The sequence below is a fragment of the Leucopleurus acutus genome (genome assembly GCF_964270905.1).
Source record: "Leucopleurus acutus genome assembly, chromosome: 15".
Lineage (NCBI taxonomy): Eukaryota > Metazoa > Chordata > Mammalia > Artiodactyla > Delphinidae > Leucopleurus > Leucopleurus acutus.
Window position 1 is genome coordinate 53,557,799 of NC_139157.1, and position 25,641 is coordinate 53,583,439.

Consider the following 25,641-nt stretch of genomic DNA (forward strand, 5'->3'; position numbering starts at 1 on the left):
CATGAATGCTAGTGGAGAGAAGGGAACAAACATTTATTGACAATAGCAGGTGTTATTTTTTTCGGGTATTCTCTATACATGATCACATTTAATCTTCACTGCAGTCTACACAGAGGAGAGGTATCTTAGCTTTCACTAGATGCCGCAGAGCCAACAGACGGTTCCCCGCATCTCTGGCTGCAATGCTTTCTTCCTCCTTCACCTGCACACTGGGTGCTGCTCCAGCGTGTATCCTCCACACCCTGGAACACCAAAGGAGCAGCTGCTGTTTGGGTGAGCTGCCACTCGTGGCCTAGGGAGGACAGGGGTGGCAGAATCAGCCCACGGCTCTTAAAGCTCCTGTTTTGAGGTCGCACTTGCCACTTTCACTCATGTCCCCTGGACCAGAGAACTCACTTGGCCGGAACCACCATGAATGGGTGGCTCTTTAATCCTCCTTCAGGGGCTACACAGGAAGGGGGGGAAAGCAGGCATGTTGACAATAACACAATCTACCGTGATGAGTATCATTTCACTTAACCGAGAGGAAATTGGGAATATGAGATGTGTACTCACTGTTCCAGATCCTCAGGGGGAGGTGCTGGCAGACAGACATATCCTGTCTGATTCCTCAGTCCATGATTTTAGACCATATTGCCTCTGTGGTTTAAAAAGAAAAGGAAAAAAAATGCATGAAATGTTTGACCGGTGCTTTATAATTTACAGGTCGCTTTCACACCCATTCTTGCATTTGAACCTGATGACTCTGCCAGCTGGGCACAGCGGCCGCTATTACTCACCTCTTTGCAGACGAGTCCACTACACTTAGGGAGAAGGTAGTGTTTGCAAAAGGTCATTTCTTTCCCCTCCATCCCACTTCCTTCAAGAAACCTACCATCCCCCGAATCCTTCATTAGGACCAAGCAGTGAAACAGATAGGTTTTCTCAGGCCAGTTAATTTCCATTTCAAAGAAAATTTTGGCCTTAATCGTTGTATGGAGGTTCTACGCAGGGACATTTAAAATTATCCAGTAATATTCTCCAGTCAGTTAGCTTTGGGTTAGCTTTCACATTGCCTCGTATATATACTTACAGAATGATGAGCAATGCTGCTCTGTAAAAATTAAGTTTATTTTATATATTTTCCTAACCAAAAAACTTTGACATTATTCATTCTAGTCATTAACTCAAACGTAGAAGTAGATTTAAATATTAAAATCCATTTCAATATTCCTCATAATTATTTTTTAAATCAATATCAGGATGTACCCATTCATGGTGGTTCCGGCCAAGTGACTTCTCTGGTCCAGGGGTCATGAGTGAAAGTGGCAAGCGCTACCTCAAAACAGGAGCTTTAAGAGCCGTGGGCTGAAAAGTCTCGGAATCTCTAGGCTCCCCTTTCCATCTCTTTCTGTCTGTGTTTCAGCTTTTTGTTTTCTTTTGTTTGTCCTATAGAGCAGAGATTCTTAAACTATCTATGCATATGCGTAACTTGGAGATCTCATGAAAGGCTTTGGTGCAGCAGATGGGGGTGGGGCCTGGAAGTCCATGTGCTTATTGACAGGCGCCCACATGATGCTGATGTGGCTGGTCCCTGAACTATGCCTTGAGTAGTGAGGCTGTAGAATTCCCTGCATTCTGGAATTGGGCTGATTGCATTCCCCGGTTGTGATTAAGATGTTTCTTGTATTTCTTGAGGCTCACATAGATTCTGGTGAAGACTCTACTTTTTTTTTTTTTTTTTTTTTTAACGGTATGCGGGCCTCTCACTGTTGTGGCCTCTCCCACCGCGGAGCACAGGCTCCAGACGCGCAGGCTCAGTGGCCGTGGCTCACGGGCCCAGCCGCTCCGCGGCATGTGGAATCCTCCCAGACTGGGCCACGAACCCGTGTCCCCTGCATCGGCAGGCGGACTCTCAACCACTGCGCCACCAGGGAAGCCCCAGGATCTCTACTCTTTACCAGGGTCTGGATTCCACTTCAAACGATCATTTAAAGGCAAGAAAGTAAAATAATGAAATAGTCTGAGAAAAACTTTCCTGTTTATTCACTAGCACATAATCCAATTAATTTAACTCTTTTTCGCTTTCCTGTTGCTTCATTTACTTGAGTTCCATGTTTAGAAGTGTGATTGTGAGATAGGATGTCCAGGACGTGTGAGAAGGATTAAATGCCCTCAGATGGATATAAGCTTTCTTCTTTCTGCTCCTGGACCAACGTGCTCATCAGGGTGCCTTGTCATCTCCTTGTCTTTCCTTCCTTACAAGGTTGGCTCCCTACGTGTGATGTATAAAACACACACACACAGAGATGGACTGTACTTGGCAGTTCCATCATGATAAGTGGTGCTGAGCACAGGCATTGTCATGGCAACAGGTGGACACACTATGTTTCCTTGAAAGTTGAGAACTTTATTTTAGTTAATTGGGGTTAAATGAACCTATTGTTTGGTGTGTTTGTTTTTTGAAAATCCTGAGTCAGTGTAGGTGATCCTGTCAGAACTCATCTTTGAAAGATTTTGCTAGTTTAAACTGTGTATTTTTTCAGAAATTATTATTAAAATTTATGATTTCTTAAATAGACTATGGAATAGAGATATTTATTACCGACAAAAAACCTTTACAAGTATTTTTTGTTATTAATGTCAAGATGGTGCTGTGGACAGTCTACTAATTTCATATGACCTAGATGCACAGGTCTGCTCTAAGCTGAGTGAGTCTGCATCTGGTTCGTATTCTTGGCTGCAAAGACTAGGCAGCATATCTGACGTAATGGGTTCCCTCACCTCTCTTATCTATTTTTTTTTACCTGGAAAGATACAAAAAGCCAATACAACCTTCTTGTTTCATGAAATAGTCTGTTCAACCCAATTTGTATTTTGTTCCCCCTGTGAACAACTGTAGGCTTATAAACAGCAAGCTTTACATAAAATTATAGGGAAAGAGAGAGACAGGGATGTGATTAGGCAGCAGGTACCCAGAGGAAGAGCCCCTGAACCGTTCTCAGACCCACCAAGAGGGCTAGTGAAAAGCAGTGCTCCTACTGTGTAGTTGAGCAGAGTGCAGCTTGGGGAGGTTACATAACCTGGTTAGGGCCACTGTGCCAACCCTGAAACAAAGAAGTGGTGAATTGCTTACAACAGCGGTCCCCAACCTTTTTGGCACCAGGGACCGGTTTCCTGGAAGACAATTTTTCTGGGGGTGGGCATGCAGGCGGGGTGCGGGGATGATTCAGGTGGTAATGCGAATGATGGGGAGCAATGGGGAGCGGCAGATAAAGCTTTGCTCGCTCACCTGCCACTCACCTCCCGATGTGCGGCCCGGTTCCTAACAGGCTGCGGACTGATATTGGTCCGGGGCCCGGGGTTTGCGGACCCCTGGGTTACAAGGTCTTGCCTTGCTTTGGCCCTTACGAATAACCATACGTGAGTGTAAACTTGTTTGGGGATATTCAACCCCTACTGCAGCCACTGACACGTGCTGACCACTGTCATACATGTTCTCATTTAATCGTCACAACCCCCCAGTGAGGTAAGTGTTACGTTTCCCCCGTTTCAGGTTGAGGAGTATGACATTCATCTCCTCTGGGTCCTTGGAGCACAGCCCCTCCTGGCTGGGGGACCATCTCCAAGGCCCACACTCTCACCAACCCTTCAAATGGCCTCTATCCTCATCCAGCATTTTCTCATCTGTAAAATGACTGTAAAAGGATTTTACTGGTTATCTATTTTTAGTCTTTTAAACAAAAATTTTCTTAATTATCAAGTTAATATACACACATAGATATCAAGTAGTAAAAAAAATATCTCAGTGAAAAGAACTGACCCCCTCCAACCTAACTGCTCCCTAAGAGCAAAATCACATTGGAACAATTTTTGTCCAAAATGATGAATAATGTGCTGTTATTTGATTTATCCTCTTAACCTTTATCTTCTAACCTAACTTAGCTCGCTTTTAACTTCCCTTCCCCCTTCTGCTCAGTATGATATTACTAGTTTTTATTCCTTTATTGTTTACCTTTGTAACATTAAATAGTACACTTAAACCTCCATTTCTTTTTTCTCTTTGAAACATTGTTTCAAGGTGAGGACATTAGCACCCTACCCTTAGCATCCCTACCCTTACTTACTCTTTCCTCCTGCTACCTTCAAACTGTTGTCTCTTCTTTAACTTTCAAACAATCAAGGTTGATAACATATACATTTCTGTTCCCTCTTCTGTTTTCAAATTGTTTTTAATGTGGTAAAATACACATACTATGCAAATTACCCTCTTATCCATTTTTAAATTATGGTTCAGAGGTATTAAATACGTCTGTTCTCTTTGCAGTTAGGTCTTCCTTGCTTTGTCTGTGGGTTGTTTTGTAAAGTTTAAAACAAGTAAATAGTGTTGACATTATGGTTTATTCAGAACCCAATAGTGGACTATGACTACCCCTTTCTTTAGGTTCCAGTGTCATGATTCCTGATCTCTTCAAAGCAGACTGTTTCTAATAAGTTCAAATGGATTCTCCTTTTGTCAAACACAAACATAACACTACAGTTTACTTCATGCCTTGCCTCTCCTTTTTTTCCCCTGAAGTTTTTTGTCGCTTTGCTCTTAGGGCTGTCTTAGTCACCAGATTCCCCGTATCTTAAAGCTGCTTTTTCTTTCGGGTGAATCCATTTCATTTCTCCTTAAACTCTGAGTAGTTATTTCACCTTTGAGCCATGCCTTTTCATACTGCTTTCTGTTTTTACGGGCATCTCCAGTGGCCTCTCTTTTTCCTTATCCTTGCCTTTTTGGTCTCACATCCCCGCTCTCTCAGGCCATCAATTCCGTGTCCCCTTTTTCTCAGACCTTCCTCACAGAGCTTCCCACCCTCGTACCTCACCCCGGACTGGTGATTCTCTGGGTCTGTTGCACAGCTGCCATCCCGGAACCGCCTTCCCTATTCCCCAGAGTTTATCCACCAGCTCTGCAGCCCTAAAGCTTTCTCTGTGGGGCAGAAAAGGGCTGCAGGACTCTCGCTGTTCCGTGGCTACTCACACCTGTTGCCATGCAGCTCAGGGCCCCGACCCCCCATCTCAGGAGTCGGAAACTGATCTGAGAACCTCCCATAGGAGCCACTAACCTCCTCTTCCTCCCCGTAATTGCGATAATCTGTATACTTCCTTGCTTGAGTCCCTCAATGATGGTGCTGAGTCCCTCCAAGGGAAATCAGGTACAAAGGCCAAACCTACCCTTCTTCAGAAAGCTTCAGTCCAAATTCAGTTTCTACAATTTAAAACAATCTTATGACCTCAATGAAAAGAACCTCTTTATAATTTAAAAAAGTTTTATGATGTAAGTAGGTAAAAGCAGGAAAGGGGATGATAATCCTTTCTAGCAAAGAAGCCATTAAATTTTTCCCCTTGGGAGGGAGGGAGATGCAAGAGGGAAGACATATGGGAACATATGTATATGTATAACTGATTCACTTTGTTATAAAGCAGAAACTAACACACCATTGTAAAGCAATTATACTCCAATAAAGATGTTAAAAAAAACAAAAAACAAATGACATTTCCCAGCCTAAAAAAAAAAAAAATTTTTCCCCATCCCCATTCATCAAAAAATGTATAATCTAATTAAAATTCTAATCCCCTGTAAGGTTTTTAATTACTTGCTAAAGCAGTTGGCCAGATGGTTCAACATAATAAAAATAGGAACACTTTGAAAGGAATGAAGTAAATGTCATCAAAGTTAACAGAAAAAAGGGGGAAAAATCTTACCACATTATATCGGATAGTGTACAAAAGTGTCACTCCTTGTTAAAAAGTGTATTTCTGAAGCAGAGCGAGAAGTCATTCGACAAACTTCATATCATGGTCCTGTACTTACTTGAAGATCAAACTTGAGGTCGCTTATTCATTCTCTGGAACACATGTGACCTTCACTCTGGATTTAAGAACAACAAATATGTCTGTTTACTTTTTCCTGTGAGGAGAGGCCCTCAGGCCCTCATGTAATCATAAGCACCTGAAACAGAAATAAGCTTAATAAGGACAGGGCTCTATCAAAGGGAATTTCTCTTACCTAACTTTCTACCACTCGGATAGCAGAGTTTCGATGGATTCTTATGTAAGATCGCCATGGTCTGTGTAGAAAAAGGCTTCCTGGGGTTCTGTAACTCGTGACTTTAGGAAGACAGGAAAAGGCCTGGCAGGGCAGCCTGAGCCCATCCTCCGTGGAGGCCCCTGGCTGGTTTGCACCTGCAGGCAATGACCCTCAAGGACGCACAGTGGGTCTTAATCACCAGCTCCTTTTCTTCTCAACTAGGATCCAGCATGAGCCACTGCCTGAACAGGTCTGCTGAGAAGAGACTCTTTTCCCAGATCCAAAGCCCCCCATGGGTGTCCCCAGTGTTGTCACCCCCTGTGGTCTGGCGTGTGTGGAGGTGTCCACTGTTCGGTTCAGGGCTCTTACCTCTAAGTCTGTCTTCTGCATTTGCTCAGAGCCCGTGTTTCTGAGTTTTGAGTTTTCCTCTTACCCTCAGGAGGGCTGCCTGGTGTTCCCGTTCTCTTTCCCACCTGAACACACCGAACGTGGTACACAGCTCAGAGTAAATTCTGCTCCGCTGGCTGTGCCTTTTCCAGGCCTTGCTGTCTGTGGAAGGGATGTGTACGTCTTCTTGGCAGGATGGCTTTTGGGTTTTTTTGTTTTTGTCACATGGTATAATATGAAACATCCCCCAAGCAAAACTAACTCGATGGAACGTTTAACAATTTCACACCTGATAAGTCTGGATTGAAGTTCAGTCTAAGACATTTGTTTTACATCCTTTTAGAATAAACTGTGTTAATTGGCAGCCCGTGCCAATTGGAAGGTGTTGATAGCTGACAGCCCATAATAATGCTAATTATCTCTTCTTGATTATAATAAACACCAAAGGATATAGTTAACCACTTCTGTCTCCCAACTCTGAAAGCGGTTTTAATAGAAAAAGGATAAAAATCAGTTTTCTGGAAAATTTGTGGATACGGAATGATTTGCCCCTCTAGAATTTGGGATAAATGAAAAGTAAAGCATTATACGGAGGTCATGAACCTCACAGTAACGTCCTCGAGGGGCAAAAGTGACTTGAAAAAGCATTTGGCTAAAGATAAGCTCAATTTCTTCCTCTGTTCTCTCCTCATGTTCTCCTACTTAGGGATGGTATTGGGCCTTCTGGGCCAAGTTCTGAGGATGCATAAGATTAATGAAGAACGGGGCAAACTTGTAGAAAGAATTTACTAATGTTCAACTTGTGAAATGTAAGACAGTCCCCTTAAAGCAGAATTCTTTTTTTCGTTGTTGTTCATACTCCAAATTGGGTTTGGATTTATTAGCGGACAAAGAAATGATTTCTGGCAGCACAGTGATGACCTCTGAGTCTTTCCACTTGAACCAGCAGGTGTCCTGTGGAGGGCGGAGAACACCGGGTGTTCACCAGGGTGAGTGAGCTCCTTCTCTGGGAAGTCTGCCTTTCTTCTGGCTGTGACGGTGGCCAGTTCCCGGGTTGGGCCAGGTGAACCTCATACTTGGCCCTTAGTGGTACAGAAGCCAGGCTCCCTGAGGTTGAGACAGAGAGTGGACTCTCTCTGCGACTCTGATTCCTGTCGAGGGGTCAGGCAGCTGGCTGGCTCTGGCGGCTTCCAGCAGCTACAAGTCAGACGGTGTCCCCGTCACCTTCCAGTACATCTGCCGATGGAGAAAGAGCAACAGGCACTGTGGTGGGAACTGGGGTGTTGGGGGGCCCTAACGCAGGCACAAAGGCTGAAAGGGCATTTCTTCTTCTCTGTGTGGAAAGAGCACAAGGGCTGGCAGTCTCGCTGGGCCATCGGGGCCTCCTGGCTTACCCTGGCCAAATACGTTTCCGAGTGGGTCCCGCCCGGGTGGGAAAGGCGTTCGTCCACAGCATCTCCCCAGCTCTATTTCCTTTACAGGTGTCCTGGTTGTCCTTGCTTTATTTAGCCTCTGAGTATAAATTAGAAATAATGACATGGATACGGTGAGAATGAATTGCTCCCAAAAGTACAATGTAGTTCCTGAGACGTAAAATGAGACAGGGGCAGAGACTATGTTTGATTCGTTTTTATTTCCCCAACATTTAACCCAGCCTCTCAGCCTTGTAGTCGCTTGGGGATTCTCTTTGCTGATTGGATGGCAACTTTGTAGCAGGTGACGATACTGACAGACTTCACTGAGGCTGACTTGAGGGGACGGTACTCCTGCCTGTGCTATAAGCTCTGTCGAATCGTCAGTGGTACGAAAGCGATGTCCCTCGGGGGACGTGATAAAGAATGTAGCGCTAACAGTCACCTTTCATAGTGAGGTTTTACCGTAACCCGAGACCTGCATGCACTTGAGGGGCACGGGTGGCACCCCACTGCCAGGGCAGGGACCTGACCCATCAGAGATCCAGTTTGATGGCCATGTGATATTCCCAAGTCCTCAGGATCGGCTTCTGAAGGCCCCGTGCAGAGTTTCGGAGGAGGGATTCTTCTCATGGACTCAGTAATTATCAAGGACCTGGCTATGTGTGGGTGCTTCGGAGAGGCTGCAGGAGAGAAGAGGCAGTGATGACTGCCCTCCAAATGCTTGTTCTCCAGTAAGGGAGAGATGCAAGTATTTGTTGTCCGGTGGAGAACAGAATCTCCCCACAGAAGGAATTAGGGAAGATTACAAAGGAAGGAGGTGGGGCTTGAACCGCACTTTGAGGAGTGGATAGGAATTTGGTGGGTAGAGAGGAGAATGCAGAAACCAGTCGGAGGGAGGGAAAAGCAAGGAGAGAAAAGGAAAAGGATAGGCTGGATTTGGGGAGCAGTGAGTTTGCTGGAGCTTGGACCAGAAGGGAAGGAGGCCCCTGGATGTCACCCCAGGACTGTGGATGACTCTTGCTTGACTATCTTTTACCGTTACGTCATAAGCACTACAGCTCTTCCCTTCCCAGGTAAATAGAGTGGGGACAGAATAAATTCTTTCACAATATCAGTGAAAAAAAAATGTTGCCTGCTATATCCGTAGACAAAAGATGTTACAGCCACCCTGACGGTGAGCCCTGGAGCTCAGGAGAGAAACAGGATGCCCGCCATCTAGCAGTCTGCCGCTGCCACCACCCCCTGACCGTGCACCCTGAGGGGACTCAGGATGCGAAAGCACAGGATCCTGGCCCCAGATAGCTGAGGTGCATAGCAAAGGAATGATTTCAGTGAGCCCAGACTCCTGCCTCTTCCCATACCCAGAAAAACGCTAACGTCCTTAACTTGCGATGTCTTGCTTCCTTTAATTAACAGTAATCTTTTGATGCTCTGACTCCCTGGTCTTTGTTGCCAAAACTCCTTCATATCCTGGCTTCTCCCTTCCCTCTTTGGAGCTATCTCCCAGAGCGATCTATCTGAGAGGCTGTGTCCCGGCCTTAAGTCCTCAGTTTTGTCCACCAAATAAAACATAATTCTCAACGTTAAGGGGGTGCATTTTTTTTTCAGTCAACAACAGAGAAGCTGAAAGTTCTCACAAAGTTTCTCTAGGTCATTTCCAGTGGGATTGGGTCCTCTCTCAATGGAAAAAGGCAGTGATTGGTGAAGTAGTTAAGGGGGCAGATAACATTTTGGCCCCGATGTAGACAGCACCCTCACATTACCACAGAACATCACCCCTGGTTTGATAGATGGGCTTAAAAACTACAAACCAATTTCCCCCACTTCCCCAGCCCAAATGCATTGGGTGTGTTTGTGTTATGTGTGTCGTACACTTAGGTCTGAATGCGCTACGTAATGGATTGGGCATAATGCTCTTAGACATGCCGTCTTGCTTGTTCTGAGGGTTTTGTCTGTCTGCAAATACTCAGCCTAAGTTAATATTTCATGACACCCAATCATAACTTGAGGCTAGAAATATGATGGAAGCCATGGCTATTGTTTTTTCTTAAAAAAAAAAACCAAAAAACAATTTTGCTGCACTCTTAGATTGAGAAACACAAACCCCTATTTGAGCACAAGTCCCATTTCCTTTATGTGCTATTCCTATGAGTGACGATGAATTTTAACAAGTTTCCTAATGATTTAGGCCATTGCTCTCCTAAGGCCTTATTATTAACTCGTTTTACTGACTTACATTTACAAAGGGATTATAACATCCTAGGCACAGATGTAAGAACTTAACAAGTGTTGACTCATGTAATCCTCTTAACCACCATGTGAAGTAGATGGTATTATTATGATTTCTATTTTACAGATAGAGAAATTGAGGCACAGAGAGGTGAAGTAACCTGCCCAAGGTCTCACAGATAGGTCACGTTGCCATTTGAGTAGACGTGCGAATCTGAGGTTATGTTTGGTGTGTCTGCTGTCACCTGTGTAAAAAGGGATAAAAAGAACGTGTCTGAGAGACTCTCCCTTGCTGTGCTCAGAGGCAGAATTGTGTTCTTGGACTATTTTAATCGAGGGTGATTCTCTACCGTTTACGTCAGTAGTTGTCTCTCTGGAGACTCAGTATTTTAATTGACTGTAAATGTTGGAAAGTGAACAATTTCCATGTATATACAACAAACACACTAGCTCTGCCGAAGTCCAGCCCTGCGTAATTATGATCTTTTCATGTTGGAAGATGTGGCTGTGGATCAGGGCATCTCCCCACATGTGTGGCAATGACTGTAGAGTTAATAATTAAATGACAGTTATTGTATGTAACTTATTGCTTCCTCCCACCCCCCAAAAAAACCTCAACCATAAAAAAGAATGAAATGTTGCCATTTGCAACAACATGGGTGGACTTGGAAGGTATTATGCTGTGTGAAATCAGTCAGATAAAGACAAATACTGTGTGAGATCACTTACGTGTGGAATCTAAAAAATACGACAAACTAGTGAATATAACAAAAAAAAAAAACAGACTTATAGAGAACTAGTGGTTACCAATGGGGAGAGGGAAGGGAGAGGAACAAGATAGGGATAGGGGGTCAGGTCAAGAGGCACAAACTGTATAAATAAGCTACAAGTATCTATTGTACAGCACAGGAATATAGCTAATATTTTATAATAACTAAGTGGAATAGAACCTTTAAAAATTGTGAATCACTATACTGTACACCTTGTACAATACTTGTACATTGTACACTATATTGTAACTTACATAATACTGTACCTCAACTATACTTTGATAAAATTAACAAAAAGTTTTTTTAATGTTTATGTAATGATGTTATGTGAATCTTTAACTTGAAAACAGTGATAAATGTCATATATGCCAAAGAGACTCCTTAAGTTAAAATAAGTTATATGTAAACGAATCATTTCTTGCTAAACACGATATTAATGTTCTCTCCTAACAATGGCCACGTTGATTCCGAAGCTGTCCATGGAAGGAACACACAGAGCCTCCCCCCAAGATGTGTGCATATCAGGTCCCCAAAAGTCCATTGCCCAGGTATCTTTATCCTGATCTCAAAATTCTATCAGTAAAGTAAGCAATGCAGTATACTTTTCATCCAAATGAATAAAGGTGGAATGAAAAATATATTTATCTTGAAAAAATGACAGTGACATTTCCTATGTGCCAGCACCGTGCCAAGCACATTCCATTATTTTGTTTAATCCTCCCAACAACCCCATGTGGCAGGTCCTGTGAACATCTCCTTTCCACAGACAGGGAAACAGGCCTAGAGAGGTTTAGTAATGGAGGACAGGTCGCACAGCCAGGAAGCGGCACAGCAAGGATCTGAACCCTGCAAGTGTTTCCTTGAGCCTCTGGTCCTGACCACCGTTCACTGCCTCCCACACTCCGATCCGTGCGTGGAGCACATGGCCGGCCCCCACCCCTCCTCCTCGCTGAACGCTCTCAGGGTTGCTGCACCCTCTGGTCTGCAGCTGACTCTGGCCAGGGATTAACAGCTGATCTTGATAAATTTCTTGTAGCCTTTCTGCTTTGTGTCTTCATAGAATCCTGCTACTGTCCTTTGCTGTACAGCAAGTATTTGAAGAGTCAGATTTCACCCACTGTTCCTCCATCATCAGCCTCACCCCCAGCCTGAGTTCAGCGGTTGCTGGTTGATTGATTGCTAACAGACCCCGCCCTGCTGGAGGGCAGAGCAAGAATCCGGCACAGGCATGGGTAGGGCCAAGGGAGACCCTGAAAAAGTGGAGCCTGACACGGAACGTGGGAACAGTATGGAAGAGAGTTTGCTGTAATATTAGGCACCTTGAGAAGCCCATGTACCCATTTATAATACCTTTTACTCTTACTGTTAGATAATGGTTTTTTCTGCATCAAGCATGGTGCCCATTACAGTAGATGCTCAATTAGCATTTGGTGAATGCATGAACGAATGAGGGATGGACAGAACGTGTGAGTTATTGTTTGGTTTCTTATCTGCTGCAATTTGGGATTTATTTCCTCCACCCGGCTCTTCCCTCCTGCATGCCTGGATTCTCCTTCTCACCACCTTCTCTCTCTCCCTCTCCCCCTGTCAGTCCAGGGAGTGGCTGGATAGGTGGTGGCAAGAAATGTTCTTTTAGGGCTTCTCTGATGGCGCAGTGGTTGAGAGTCCACCTGCCGATGCAGGGGACACGGGTTCGTGCCCCGGTCTGGGAAGATCCCACATGCTGCGGAGCGGCTGGGCCCGTGAGCCATGGCCACCCGCAACGGGAGAGGCCACAGCAGTGAGAGGCCTGCGTACCGTAAAAAAAAAAAAAAAAAAAGAATGTTCTTTTAGGTGGTGTTCCAGGATGGTGTTAGGTTCTATAATTTTGGAGTAGAACCATTCTTTAGGGAAATTAGGACTTAAACCAGCCTTCAAGGGACTCGAATCACCACGTATGATGTTACTGTAGGAGTGTGCATTCTGAGTTCTAAGCAGACCTTGGTGCAACCCATTGGGAGCTTCATATGTTTGAGAAGCTCATACCATCCAGGCATCTGCAGTGGCATCCCCTCCACAAGAATGGCTTCTTGACTTTCACGCCTTGCATTTGGCCCATAAGACATTTGGTCCACACCAAGGTCCTTGATATTTGGTCGTATTTGGTCCTGTCCAGAATGTCCATGGAGACATTTGGTCCATGCCAAAAGGCCCTTGATATTTGGTCTTATCCAAAATGATTTGCCATGCACAGCAATCAGAGAAAAAAAAGAAATAAAAGGGATCCAAATTGGAAAAAAAAGAAGTAAAACTGTCACTGTTTGCAGATGACATGATACTATACATAGAAAATCCTAAAGATGCTACCAGAAAACTACTAGAGCTCATCAATGAATTCGGTAAAGTTGCAGGATACAAAATGAATATACAGAGGGACTTCCCCGGTGGCGCAGTGCTTAAGAATCCGCCTGCCAATGCAGGGGACTCAGGTTCAATCCCTGATCCGGGAAGATCCCACATGCCATGGAGCAACAAAGCCCATGCGCCACAACTACTGAGCCTGCGCTCTAGAGCCCACAAGCCACAACTATTGAGCCTGCGTGCTGCAACTACTGAAGCCCGCGCACCTAGAGCCCATGCTCCACAACAAGAGAAGCCACCACAATGAGAAGCCCATGCACCACAATGAAGAGTAGCCCCTCCTCGCCGCAACTAAAGAAAGCCCACATGCAGCAATGAAGGCCCAATGCAGCCAAAAAAACAATAATAAAATATTTTTAAAATGCTTTAAAAACAACAAAATTAATACACAGAAATCTGTTGCATGTCTATACACTAACAAAGAAAGATCAGAAAGAGAAATTAAGAAAACTCCCATGGGGCTTCCCTGGTGGCACAGTGGTTAAGAATCTGCCTGCCAATGCAGGGGACACAGGTTCGAGCCTTGGTCCGGGAAGATCCCACATGCCGCGGAGCAACTAAGCCCGTGTGCCACAACTACTGAGCCTGTGCTCTATAGCCCGTGAGTCATAACTACTGAAGCCCACGAGCCACATCTACTGAAGCCCACGCACCTAGAGCCCGTGCTCTGCAACAAGAGAAGCCACTGCAGTGAGAAGCCCGCACACTACAACGAAGAGTAGCCCTCACTCACCGCAACTACAGAAATCCTGCATGCAGCAACGAAGACCCAACACAGCCAAAAATAATAAATAAAATAAATAAATTTATTTTTTAAAAAAAGAAAGAAAACTCCCATATACCACTGCATCAAAAAGAATGAAATACCTAGGAATAAACTTACCTAAGGAGGCAAAAGACCTGTACTTTGAAAACTATAAGACACTGATGAAAGAAATCAAAGATGACACAAACAGATGGAAAGATACACCGTATTCTTGGACTGGAAGAATCAATATGGTTAAATGACTATTCTCCCCAAGGCAATCTACAGATTCAATGCAATCTCTATCAAAGTACCAATGGCACTTTTCACAGAACTAGAACAAAATATTTTAAAATTTGTATGGAAACACAAAAGACCTCAAATAGCCAAAGTAATCTTGAGAAAGAAAAACGGAGCTGGAGGAATCAGGCTCCCTGACTTCAGACTATACTATTACAAGGCTATGGTAAACAGAACAGTATGGTAGTGGCACAGAAACAGAAATATAGATCAATGGAACAGGATAGAAATCCCAGCAATAAACCATGCACCTATGGTCAATTAATCTATGACAAAGGAGGCAAGACTATACAATGGAGAAAAGACAGTCTCTTCAATAATTGGTGCTGGGAAAACTGGACAGCTACATGTAAAAGAATGGAATTCGAACCTTCTCTAACACCATGCACAAAGATAAACTCAAAATGGATTAAAGACCTAAATGTAAGACCAGATACTATAAAACTCCTAGAGGAGAACACAGGTAGGACACACTTCGACATAAATCACAGCAATAGATTTTTGGATCAGTCACCTAGAGTAATAGAAATAATAACAAAAATAAACAAATGGGACCTAATTAAATTTAAAAGCTTTTGCACAGCAAATGAAACCATAAAAAAACCCAGAAGACAACCTACAGAATGAAAGAAAATATTTGCAAATGGCACAACCAACAAGGGATTAATCTCCAAAATATATAAACAGCTCATGCAGCTCAATAAAAAGAAAAAAAAAATCTAATCAAAAAATGGGCAGGGCTTCCCTGGTGGCGTAGTGGTTGAGAGTCCACCTGGCGATGCAGGGGACACGGGTTCATGCCCCGGTCTGGGAAGATCCCACATGCCGCGGAGCAGCTGGGTCCGTGAGCGTCCGGAGCCTGTGCTCCGCAACGGGAGAGGCCACAACAGTGACAGGCCCGTGTACCGCAAAAAAAAAAGAAAAAAAATGGGCAGAAGATTTACATAGACACTTCTCCAAAGAAGATATACAGATGGCCAAAAGCCATATGACAAGATGCTCAATGTTGCTAATTATTACGGAAATGCAAATCAAAACTAGGAGGTATCATCTCACACCAGTCAGAATGGCCATCATCAAAAAGTCTACAAATAATAAATACTGGAGAGGGTGTGGAGAAAAGGGAACCCTCCTACACTGTTGGTGGGAATGTCAATTGTTGCAGCCAGTATGGAAAACAGTATGGAGGTTCCTTAAACTAAAAATAGAGCTATCGTATGATTCTGCAATCCCACTCCCGGGCGTATATCCAGAGAAAACCATAGTTCAAAAAGGTACATGCACCCCAATGTTCACTGCAGCACTATTTACAGTAGCCAAGACATGGAAGCCACCTAAATGTCCATCAACAGAGGAGTGAATAAAGAAGATGTGATACATATATACAATGGAATATTAGCCACAAAAATGAAATAACGCCATTTGCAGGAACATGGAGGGACCTAGAGATTATCATACTAAGTGAAGTAAGCCAGAGAAGCACAAATATCATGTGATATCACATATGTGGAATCTAAAAAACTAATACAAACTTATTTACAAAACAGAAACAGACTCACAGACTTTGAAAACAAACTTAATGGTTACCAGAGGGGAAAGGTGTGTGTGTGGGGGGATAAATTAGGAGTTTGGGATTAACATACACACTGCTATATATAAAACAGATAATCAACAAGGTCCTCCTGTAGAGCACAGGGAACGCTACTCAATATTCTGTAATAACCTCTCTGGGAAAAGAATCTGAAAAAGAGTGGATATACATATATGTATAACTGAGTCACTTTGCTGTACACCTGAAACTAACACAACATTGTAAATCAACTGTATTCCAATATAAAATAAAAATTAAGTTAAAAAAAATACAGTATTTACGGAAACTGCATTCCTGGTGCCAGCTATAGGTGCCCAGAGTTTTATCTTCCAGTTGGAGTTTGCCATTGATCTATCAGGCCAGCATCAGGGAAGGCTGTCCGTTAAGTGGTTCTTCTTTCTGTGTCTCTGACAGATGTGTCACCCCTACACCAGCGAGCCTCTGCGAAGATGAACCCAATAGAGGAAGGGGCGGAAAACGATGACGAGGTCTTTGAACCCGTGTCCTCGAATACGCTTCCAGTTCGTCGCTGGCCTTGATCCCAAGAGAGGATTCACGTTACCAAGAGGGAAACTGTCTGGAAGAGATCCTGAAAAATACCAGCACTTTTTCACAGCTTTTCAATTGTTCTGCTTTAATATTGATACTCCCAGCCTGGGAGAGTCTGAGGGCAGGAAAGGGAGGGAGATTCAAAACATGGGAAGGTTATCTTCTCTTTTTACTGGTCAGCTTTCTGTTCCACTGAGCCTTCTGACTAAACTGAGTGCTATTTTTGAGAGATATATTTTCACAGTGTTTTCTAGATATGTTATCATTTAACTTAAAAAAATCTTAGCACTTTGTCATTGCAAATGCCTTCACTTATCTTTCCGAGCTGTTCCTTTTCGTCAGAGACAGTTTTTTCTCTGCCGTGGCAATGGGGCTGTCCGTTTGATAGTTGTAACAAATAATGTAAGTTCGAAATTGAGGCTGAGGTAACATTAAAAAGCAGGGAATCTCAGGCTTCGCTCAGTTGATTTTTTGGCCAGAAAATTTTAAAGCAAGGTGTGATGCTATTCATGTATATTTTTCTCTCAGGCCAGACACGTCATTCTACTAGACTGCCTTCCTTTTGTGGGCCTTGTGTGGATAGTTGATAATGAACAAAGCTCGTCAGACTTTGCTCACATTATCCTTATATTATGCTGTTTGGAAGTTGGGCTGAGCCCTAAAGCTGGAAACGTTAACAGTGGAAGAGGTTCTGAGCCTGGGGCCGGCCTTTGGCTAAACCAGCCCAGCTTGCCCCACACTCTGCTGTGGGAAGCACGTTCCTTGGGGTGGGAGGACCGGAGAGTCAAGTGGCCAAACAAGTGTCGCAGAATGACAAGGCTGACGGAGCCGCTGCACTCTTCATCTGCTATTCTGACATGCAGATGGTTCCTCCAGGTCCATAGATGTCTCCTTACTGTGTGTGCCAGGGACCAGGTGCCAGAGATGCAAAGAAGGACACAGCTGTGTGCGGGCAGATGGTCCACCACAAGCTCTGCCATGATCGCCCGGCCTAGATAGTGCTGTGAGGGCCTGCATTCCAGACATGGTGGTATTTGGGAAATTCAAAGTCTGCTTAAATCATCCAGCGGGTCAGTGTGACTGTGGCCCTCCACCAGGCCACCTAGTTGGGGGAAGCCCCCTGATGGGCTGGGCTCCATCATGCCCCACTACCTTTATTTTGTGTCATCCACTGGAACCAACTCTGAGTCAGTCCCATTAGGTTAAACAGCTAAGAAAAGTTCCAAGTGAAATTATTTTCAGGTGAGCTGAGCCAAAAGCATCTTTTGCCAAGAGGTGATTTCTGTGAGAGGAGATATAAAAATAAGCTACTCCAGGGTCACCTCATTTTCCTAAACTCATTTTTGAAAGCCAGTTATTTTAGTAATTTCACTTGAGTCAAATTTACATGCTTGGTCACTCACTGAGAAAACTTCCACAGACTGGGTATCCGGCTCCTAACATAGTCATCAAATGTTGGCCTATTAGCCTCACAGTAGAAAGGCTGATTTCACTTTCCCACTCTAGTGGTCTCTTCGGTTTGCTAAATTAGAAATTTATTTGGGGAAATGAAACAAAGGTGAATGACTTTGCCTTGGCTTTAAGACTGTAAAGCTATAATAGGTTGAACTCTTTCTTTCAATGCCCGAATCAAGTATATAAGGTAATGGTGTTAATACTGCTTTCCTTTAACTATTGGAGGGAAACTATGTAGGCCATTGAGTTTACACATGCATAAGACCTAATTTACAAAATCACTCTATAGAGTAATTAGATATTACATCCTTCTCTGAGTAGAAAGTAATTTTAGATGCTGCTAAAGCCATGTTTTTAATGTTCTGTGAATCCACAGAACCTTGAGATTTTCTTACCCTGACCCATCTTCAGGTTTGTCTCACTTTGTCAACCACAGACAACAGAGGGTGTTATCTCTAATGATCAGCCTGGATGTGTTTGGAGGTTATTTTCTATAGTGCTGGGAACAAACATGTTTAAAAGCACACTGCTAAAAATAGGTGATATGAAGTCATTTACTGCTTTTATTAAAACATGTGTGCACATCAGTGCCATTGATAAGGAAGATTATAATTTCAAGATTAGGAATCTTGGGCTTACCTGGTGGCACAGTGGTTGAGAGTCCGCCTGCCGATGCAGGGGAGATGGGTTCGTGCCCCGGTCCGGGAAGATCCCACATGCCGCGGAGCGGCTGGGCCTGTGAGCCATGGCCGCTGAGCCTGCGCGTCCGGAGGCTGTGCTCTGCAATGGGAGAGGCCACAGCAGTGAGAGGCCCGCGTACCGCAAAAAAAAAAAAAAAAAAAAGATTAGGGATCTTCAAAGAGCCATTTAGCTTGAATGGGAAACACGAAACTATTTTTAAATACATCCCTCTAAGGACAACAGTTAGTCTCAGAGAAAAGGAGCTGAAGATATTGAGTAGTCTTCCCACTAGACTTGATAGCAAAGAAGCAGATAAGAAAACATAAAAGATCTCCTATGGATAATTTTTATAAATTTATGTATACAAATGAACAAGTGTATCTTTGTATAACGCATAGATAAAAAACATGTTTGCTGCCAATGAGATGCTTCCTGTGTTCTTTGGCCTTCACTTAGCTGTGTGACCAAGGTCCAGAAAATGGTCTGCAAAAATTATTCTGTATATTACCCCAAATCTACTACGTTTAAATGTAACATCAAGTCCGTTGTATGAAGCTGGACTGTAACGTTTATACCAGAATGTATGTCAGTTATGATATTTTGCAAGCCCTCATAAATATTATATTTATAAATTAATAGCACAAACCCTATGATGTTTCTAGATCTTAAATTAGTAATAATGGGTGCTACATAATTATTTTTCACTTACCATCCTTAGCTTCCTGGGATCTTTTCCGTTTCTCCCTATGGTCCATTTCACTTTAATGCTGTGCCCACTGGGAGACGCCACCTTCTTCGTGTCTGGTTCTCCTTCCATATGCCTGAAGCTTTTCTGATTCTGTAACTTGGAGCTGCTGATTCCTGCCTCCCAGGTCCTGTCATGGCCCCAAAGGCAGAGTCACTTGGATGCTGGAAAAAATATTTAGGGAAAGTTGTGTAACCTACATACTGTGCCCTGTCTCCAGTGTACCCAGGTGATGACCTTGCCCGCCAGTGAAGATTTCATGCTAGTGCATGGTGGCTCCTGACCGAGCACTTGGGAAGGCTGGTCAGTCCCAACCCTTGGGGCTTGGTGCAGACCCTGAGGTACAGCTCCAAGGATTCACTGTTATTATTATTTTTAAAATCCGTTTTCTTGGTCATTTCTTTTTTTTTTTTTTTTTTTTTGCAGAAAAGAAAATTATTTTTAAAATCCATTTTCTTGGTCATTTCTTTTTTTTTTTTTTTTTTTTTTTTGCAATACGCGGGCCTCTCACTGCTGTGGCCTCTCCCGTTGCGGAGCACAGGCTCCGGACGCGCAGGCTCAGCGGCCACGGCTCACGGGCCCAGCCAGTCCGCGGCCTGTGGGATCTTCCCGGACCGGGGCACCAACCTGTGTCTTCTGCATCGGCAGGCGGACTCCCAACCACTGCGCCACCAGGGAAGCCCTTCTTGGTCATTTCTAAAGCTGCTCTGCAGAAACCATTGACCCCGTTTCCCCTCCCTTCCCTCTTTCCAACCCTGGTTTTCCAACCTCTTTTTCTAATTATCCCCAACTAGAGTGATTAGAAATTCCCACCCACTCAATTCAAATTCCCAAGGATGTGAAGGGATAGGACACCGTGCAGGGAACTCGAGGTTGCCATGCACTCGGGACACATCTTCTCACTCATGGTAGCCATGCTCTGATCATCACAGGACCCCAAGTACCTTGCATGTAACAACATATTGTAAGGGAAATTTAAGAAACCCACTTTAAGCACTATTCACAGATTTTACCGATATTCTTGCAATCTAGTTTTAAAGTACACAAGGATTTTGTGAATGGTTTTTACAGATACATTATTCATAGGGATCGCATTCTTTCTGCTTTTAGGTGCCATTTACACTGATACCATTTTACTTTATAATAAATTTACATTTCGACTGAATGGAGCCTTACAGTTTAAAATACCTTCATATATTGTCATTTGATCAAATAAATTTCTTACTTGGAATATGTGCGTATTTTTAATTTCATGTCTCTTACATGTAGCTGATTTGCCCTAACGCCATGCCCAAAGGTTCAAGAACCTTCAGAGGTTATGGGAATTTCTCTGGTTTAGGTAATCTGAGCAGACCTGCAGAGGGCATGCTCTTGAGTTAGTTCCACTCAGTTTCAAAAGCCTGCCATCTTGCTGCCTTTGGCCGTGAAAAGAAAGGCCCACGAGGCAGTGGGCAGTGTTGCCTGGATGGAGCGATTGAGAAGCCTCCAGAGTTACACTGTGAGGATAGATTTCAACTTTTTAATACACTGCATCTGAACATTCTCTTCTAGTTTTATGAGATTCGACAACACAAGGGGTCACACAGAGGAGCCAGAACCCCTCCCCTGGGTCTATTCTATTCACGGAGAAACCCTTCTCTCCTCCCATCACCTGTGCTCAGTGTTGGAAAGGGAACTGGGCAGCCCATCTCTTGGCCCTTGATAGTAGGTCCTTGGCACCTAATAAACTTTCCCTGATCAGCCCCAAGACTAGAACCAACTAGAAGAGGCATCTTACATGACGAGCAAAGTAATTAATTCTTTCTCAATGAGCCATGTCACCAATATGTAAAAAATGTTCTGCTAAGGTGTACGTGTGATGAATACGAATGAACACACTACATCAGTATTTCCCTGCTGCAGCAACACGGATGGACCTAGAGATTATCATACTAAGTGAAGTGAAGTCAGACAAAGACAAAGGTATGATATGACTTGTATGCGGAATCTCAAATATGATACAAATGAACTTACTTACAAAACAGAAACAGACTCACAGACAGAAAACAAACTTATGGTTAGCAAAAGGGAACGGGGACGGGGGAGGGATAAATTAGGAGTTTGGGATTAGCAGATACACACTACTATATATAAAACAGATGAACAACAAGGTCCTACATTAAAAAAAAAAAAAATTCCTTGCTGTATACTAGGGGCAGACATATCCCCACTGACCGTCAAGCTCTCCCAGCCTCCTTCATTACCTGTCCTGAGAGAATTCACGGCTTCCTGGCATTTGCCTGGCCCAGCTGCTCGGTACAGGCAGGACTCCACATCGCGGGACCAGCCCCGAGCCCGCTCCTGGGGACGAAGCCTTGTGGCTGGGGATTTCACCCCCTGACTTCTTGCATGACAGACCAGCAGAAGCAAACGTGGTTTGCACGAAGCTAAACTACCTCACAGCTGAGTAAATGAGGTCCCACAACCAAATCCCAGCTCACAGAGGAAGGGAGCCTTCAGGGAAAAATGATTAGCGCCATTTACCTCTTGATATTTATCTGCAAATGATGAAAACTTGAGAGCTGCTCCCATTCGCTGGTGGTTACGTATAATTAGGCCATTTGTGCAGACAGGGACTGAGGTGAAACCCGGAGTCCCCTGAAGAAAGCTCAAACCAGGGGCCGAGCCTCAGGCCATAGCCTCCCATGGGGGCCGTGATGCACGGAAAACAGAACGAACTCATTTCTCTTTAAAGGGTTTCTGTTATCATGGAGGCCTCGCTAACCTTTTTCATTGTGCTTCCCACTATTTTTATTGTTCTCATCTGACCTCTTTTAACTCTTCTCCTTATTAGTATTGATACATTTTGCTATAAGAGTAATTACAATATAATGTGATGAGTAATAATAGCTGTCTCTTGAGTGCCTACTATTTACAAAAGACTGTTATAGGCATTTAAAATACATGAGTTAGGGGACTTCCCTGGTAGTCCAGTGGTTAAGACTGCACTTCCAAGGCAGGTGGGGTGGGTTCTAATCCCTGGTTGGGGAACTAAGATCCCATGTGCTGTGCAGCCAAAAAAAAAAAAAAAAGAAAAAGTGAGAGAATACACGATTTAGTATTTTCACAAAAATCCTAGAAGGTGGTTAAGACAATCGAACGGAAGCTCAAAAAGAATGATTTTGCCAAAACAAACCAGCTAGTAGAAGTGGGGGGGATTTCATCCCAGATCTCTCAGCCTGCGGACCTGCTCACTCTGCTGCTTTTTCCAATCCTCTTAGATAGTAAGCCTGCATCCTCCAGTACAAATCTTGTTCTCAGCTTCTCACCTTAGGTTATCAAGGAGTTTCCATGCTGAAATAAAAAAATATAATGCTTTAAATTTTTTGAGCAACAAAAAATTTGTACTTTTTAGGGAGAGGCATTTCTAGAAAAGAAAAGCTAAAATTTCTATTGACCTTTATTTAAATAATCTATCAGTTCATGTGAAAGGGTGGGGTCCTAGTTACACTTTGCCCCAAACGGGTTTTTATCTCTGTTGTCCACCTTGATCTCCCTCTTAGCTCAAAGCACCGACCTGAAAAAGGAGGCCGAGTCTTTATCCTTGGACATGACTTTGAGGTCATATCTACCTTGTTCTGAACACCAGCTCTGACCATGTGATCTTTGGCAAGTAGTTACACCTTTTTAAGCTGCTGTGTCCTTGTGTGTATTCTAGAACCTTCCCAAACATGTAGTTGGCATGAAGTACATATTCATTCTCATCCCCTTTTCTCTTTTTCCTTTGGTTGCCACGTTGAATCCTTAAGGCTTCTGGAATCTTAGCAACCACAGTCCTTGTAAAGAGACAGAGGGTTGGTACCAGCAGGACCTGAGGGGCAGGCCGGGCAGGGGTCAGTCACCAAGATCCCTCCCGCTCACGGCAGAAATGTCTGCAGGCCCGGGGTCCAGGCTGCAGTCTCTCTGGTCCTGTCGGACTGAAGCAGAGAGGCGCCCATCCTGTCTCCCACATGTGACCCCAGGAAGCATTAGGCAGGGAAAGGAGGCTGAAGGCCCCTCTCAGGGGAGGTGGCTATGGGTGTAAAACGCCAGCATTAGGCTAAATGAGGCTCTCCAGGAGGTAAAAAGAACATCTTCATCTGTGGTTGTTCTGAACCAATATCCTTGTTGATCTCCCACGAGGACCACGTGAGAGCGAAGAGCAGGTGGGATGGATATGGCTGGAGCACGTGATGAGTATTTGACAACAGAAGGACAGAGAGAAGTTTATCTAGACCCCAGAGTAAGGGGTAGGGGTAGCTCTCAATCATTCAGGAGACATGTATTCCGGTCACAGTTTGATTGTTATAGAATGCTAAGACCCTGGGCAGCTCACATCTCCTGATGGGGCCTCAGTTCTGTCTGTAAAAGGAGGTCCGACCAGGCGAGGGATCTTCCAGTTCTGGTGCCCGTAATTGGCCAGTGTGCGGACTTAAGCGCTGACATGGCGTCTCCTTGCTTCACGTGAGCCTCGTGGTCCAAGTGAGTCAGGCCTTTTTTTTTTTTTTTTTGCTTGAGGATGATTGTGGGGGTTAGGCAAAGTCTCACCTGCTGTCTTCCTATCCAAGGCACTCCCGTCCTTGGACTGTCCTTCGCGAATGCCGCGTCGGTTTGAAGTTGTGATAGCATTATCATGAGCGACACCCACGTCTTTCATCATCAAGCAATGTTTCCTTGTGTTATCATTTAAAGGTTTCTCCAGAGTTGTCCTTAACGCAGTCAGCTTGCTGACAAACCCCTTCTAGCCCTTCCAGAATGGTGTGGATTGAAGTTTCCTTTGGAGGGGACAGAATTGTAGAATTTTACAGCAAATAGAGTATGTAAATTTCAGCTAGCACATAAGTTCTCAAACTTAAGCAACATCAGAATCACCTGGAGGCTCCTTAAAAACCCAGCCCGTTGGGGCTTCCCTGTTGGTTGAGAGTCCGCCTGCCGATGCAGGGTACGCGGGTTCGTGCCCCGGTCCGAGAAGATCCCACATGCCGCGGAGCAGCTGGGCCCGTGAGCCATGGCCGCTGAGCCTGCGCGTCCGGAGCCTGTGCTCCGCAACAAGAGAGGTCGCGATAGTGAGAGGCCCGCGCACCGCGATGAAGAGTGGACCCCGCTTGCCACAACTAGAGAAAGCCCTCGTACAGAAACGAAGACCCAACACAGCAAAAATAAATAAATTAATTAACTCCTACCCCCCAACATCGTAAAAAAATAAAAGTAAAAAAAACACCCAGCCCGCTGGGCCCCGCCCCAGAGTTTGATTCAGTACAGTTGGGGTAGAGCCCGAAAGCTGCACTTCTAATAAGTTCCCAGATAATGTTAATGCTGCTATTAACGGGACCACACTTTGAAGTCCCCTTAACTAGTCCAACCCCCTTATTAGCAGATGAGGAGGGCATGTCTGGGAAAGTTGAACGCAAGCATACTCATCCATAGTCCGATGGTTTTCAGTTTAAAACGCAACTTTTGGGCTTCCCTGGTGGCGCAGTGGTTGGCAGTCCGCCTGCCGATGCACGGGACACGGGTTCATGCTCTGGTCCGGGAGGATCCCGCGTGCCACGGAGCGGCTGGGCCCGTGAGCCATGGCCGCTGAGCCTGCGCGTCTGGAGCCTGTGCGTCTGGAGCCTGTGCTCCGCAACGGGAGGGGCCGCAGCGGTGAGAGGCCCGCGTACCGCAAAAAAAAAAAAAAAAAAAAAGCAACTTTTTTTGTGTGTGGTTTTTTGTTGGTTTTGTTTTGGCTCTAGGCCAATAGTTCCCAAACTTTTAATAAAAGTCACTTAGGGAACCAGTTAAAATCTGGCTCTAATAACTCAACAACACCTAGAACGGTGAGTCTTAACTCTGGCTGCGCATCGGAGTCACAGATTCTTAAGTAATTTATCTGGGCATCAGGGTTCTTAAAAGCTTCCCAGATGATTCCAATGGGTAGTATATTTGAGAAGCACTGAGCTGGAGGAAGGTCAGAAACCTTCACTAGTCTAGGCATCCCAGGTGATTTGGCTGTAGCTGCAGGCTGGTCTGGACTTTGCAGGCGAAGACTTTTCTTGGTCTTGCTTCCTGCTTTAGGAAACAAAAAACGACAATAGTGTTAGTTAGGGATTTGAAGAGTGACTAGCAGAAGCAGGCGATAGAGCTGGAAATGGTTAGACCAAAGCAAACATAGGCAGTCTTGGTGTGTGATTTTTTTCTGTGAATACCAATATTTATTTTTGGAACATTTCCTCTTTTTTATTAAGATATAATTAACCTATAACATTATATTGATTTCAAATGTACAACATAATGGTTTGATATTTGTATACATTATGAA

General features: G+C 44.3%; 1 protein-coding gene across 1 annotated transcript in view; it reads left to right on the plus strand.

The window, feature by feature from the left end:
• Positions 1-16,431, plus strand: part of POPDC1 (popeye domain cAMP effector 1) — a gene marked incomplete at its 3' end in the record, with an annotated part of 38,366 nt that extends 21,935 nt beyond the window's left edge. Inside the window, exon 8 of the mRNA XM_082855575.1 lies at positions 16,307-16,431. Coding sequence (XP_082711701.1) covers positions 16,307-16,431 — 125 coding nt within the window. The remainder of the gene's footprint in view (positions 1-16,306) is intronic.
• Positions 16,432-25,641: the final 9,210 nt, after the last annotated feature.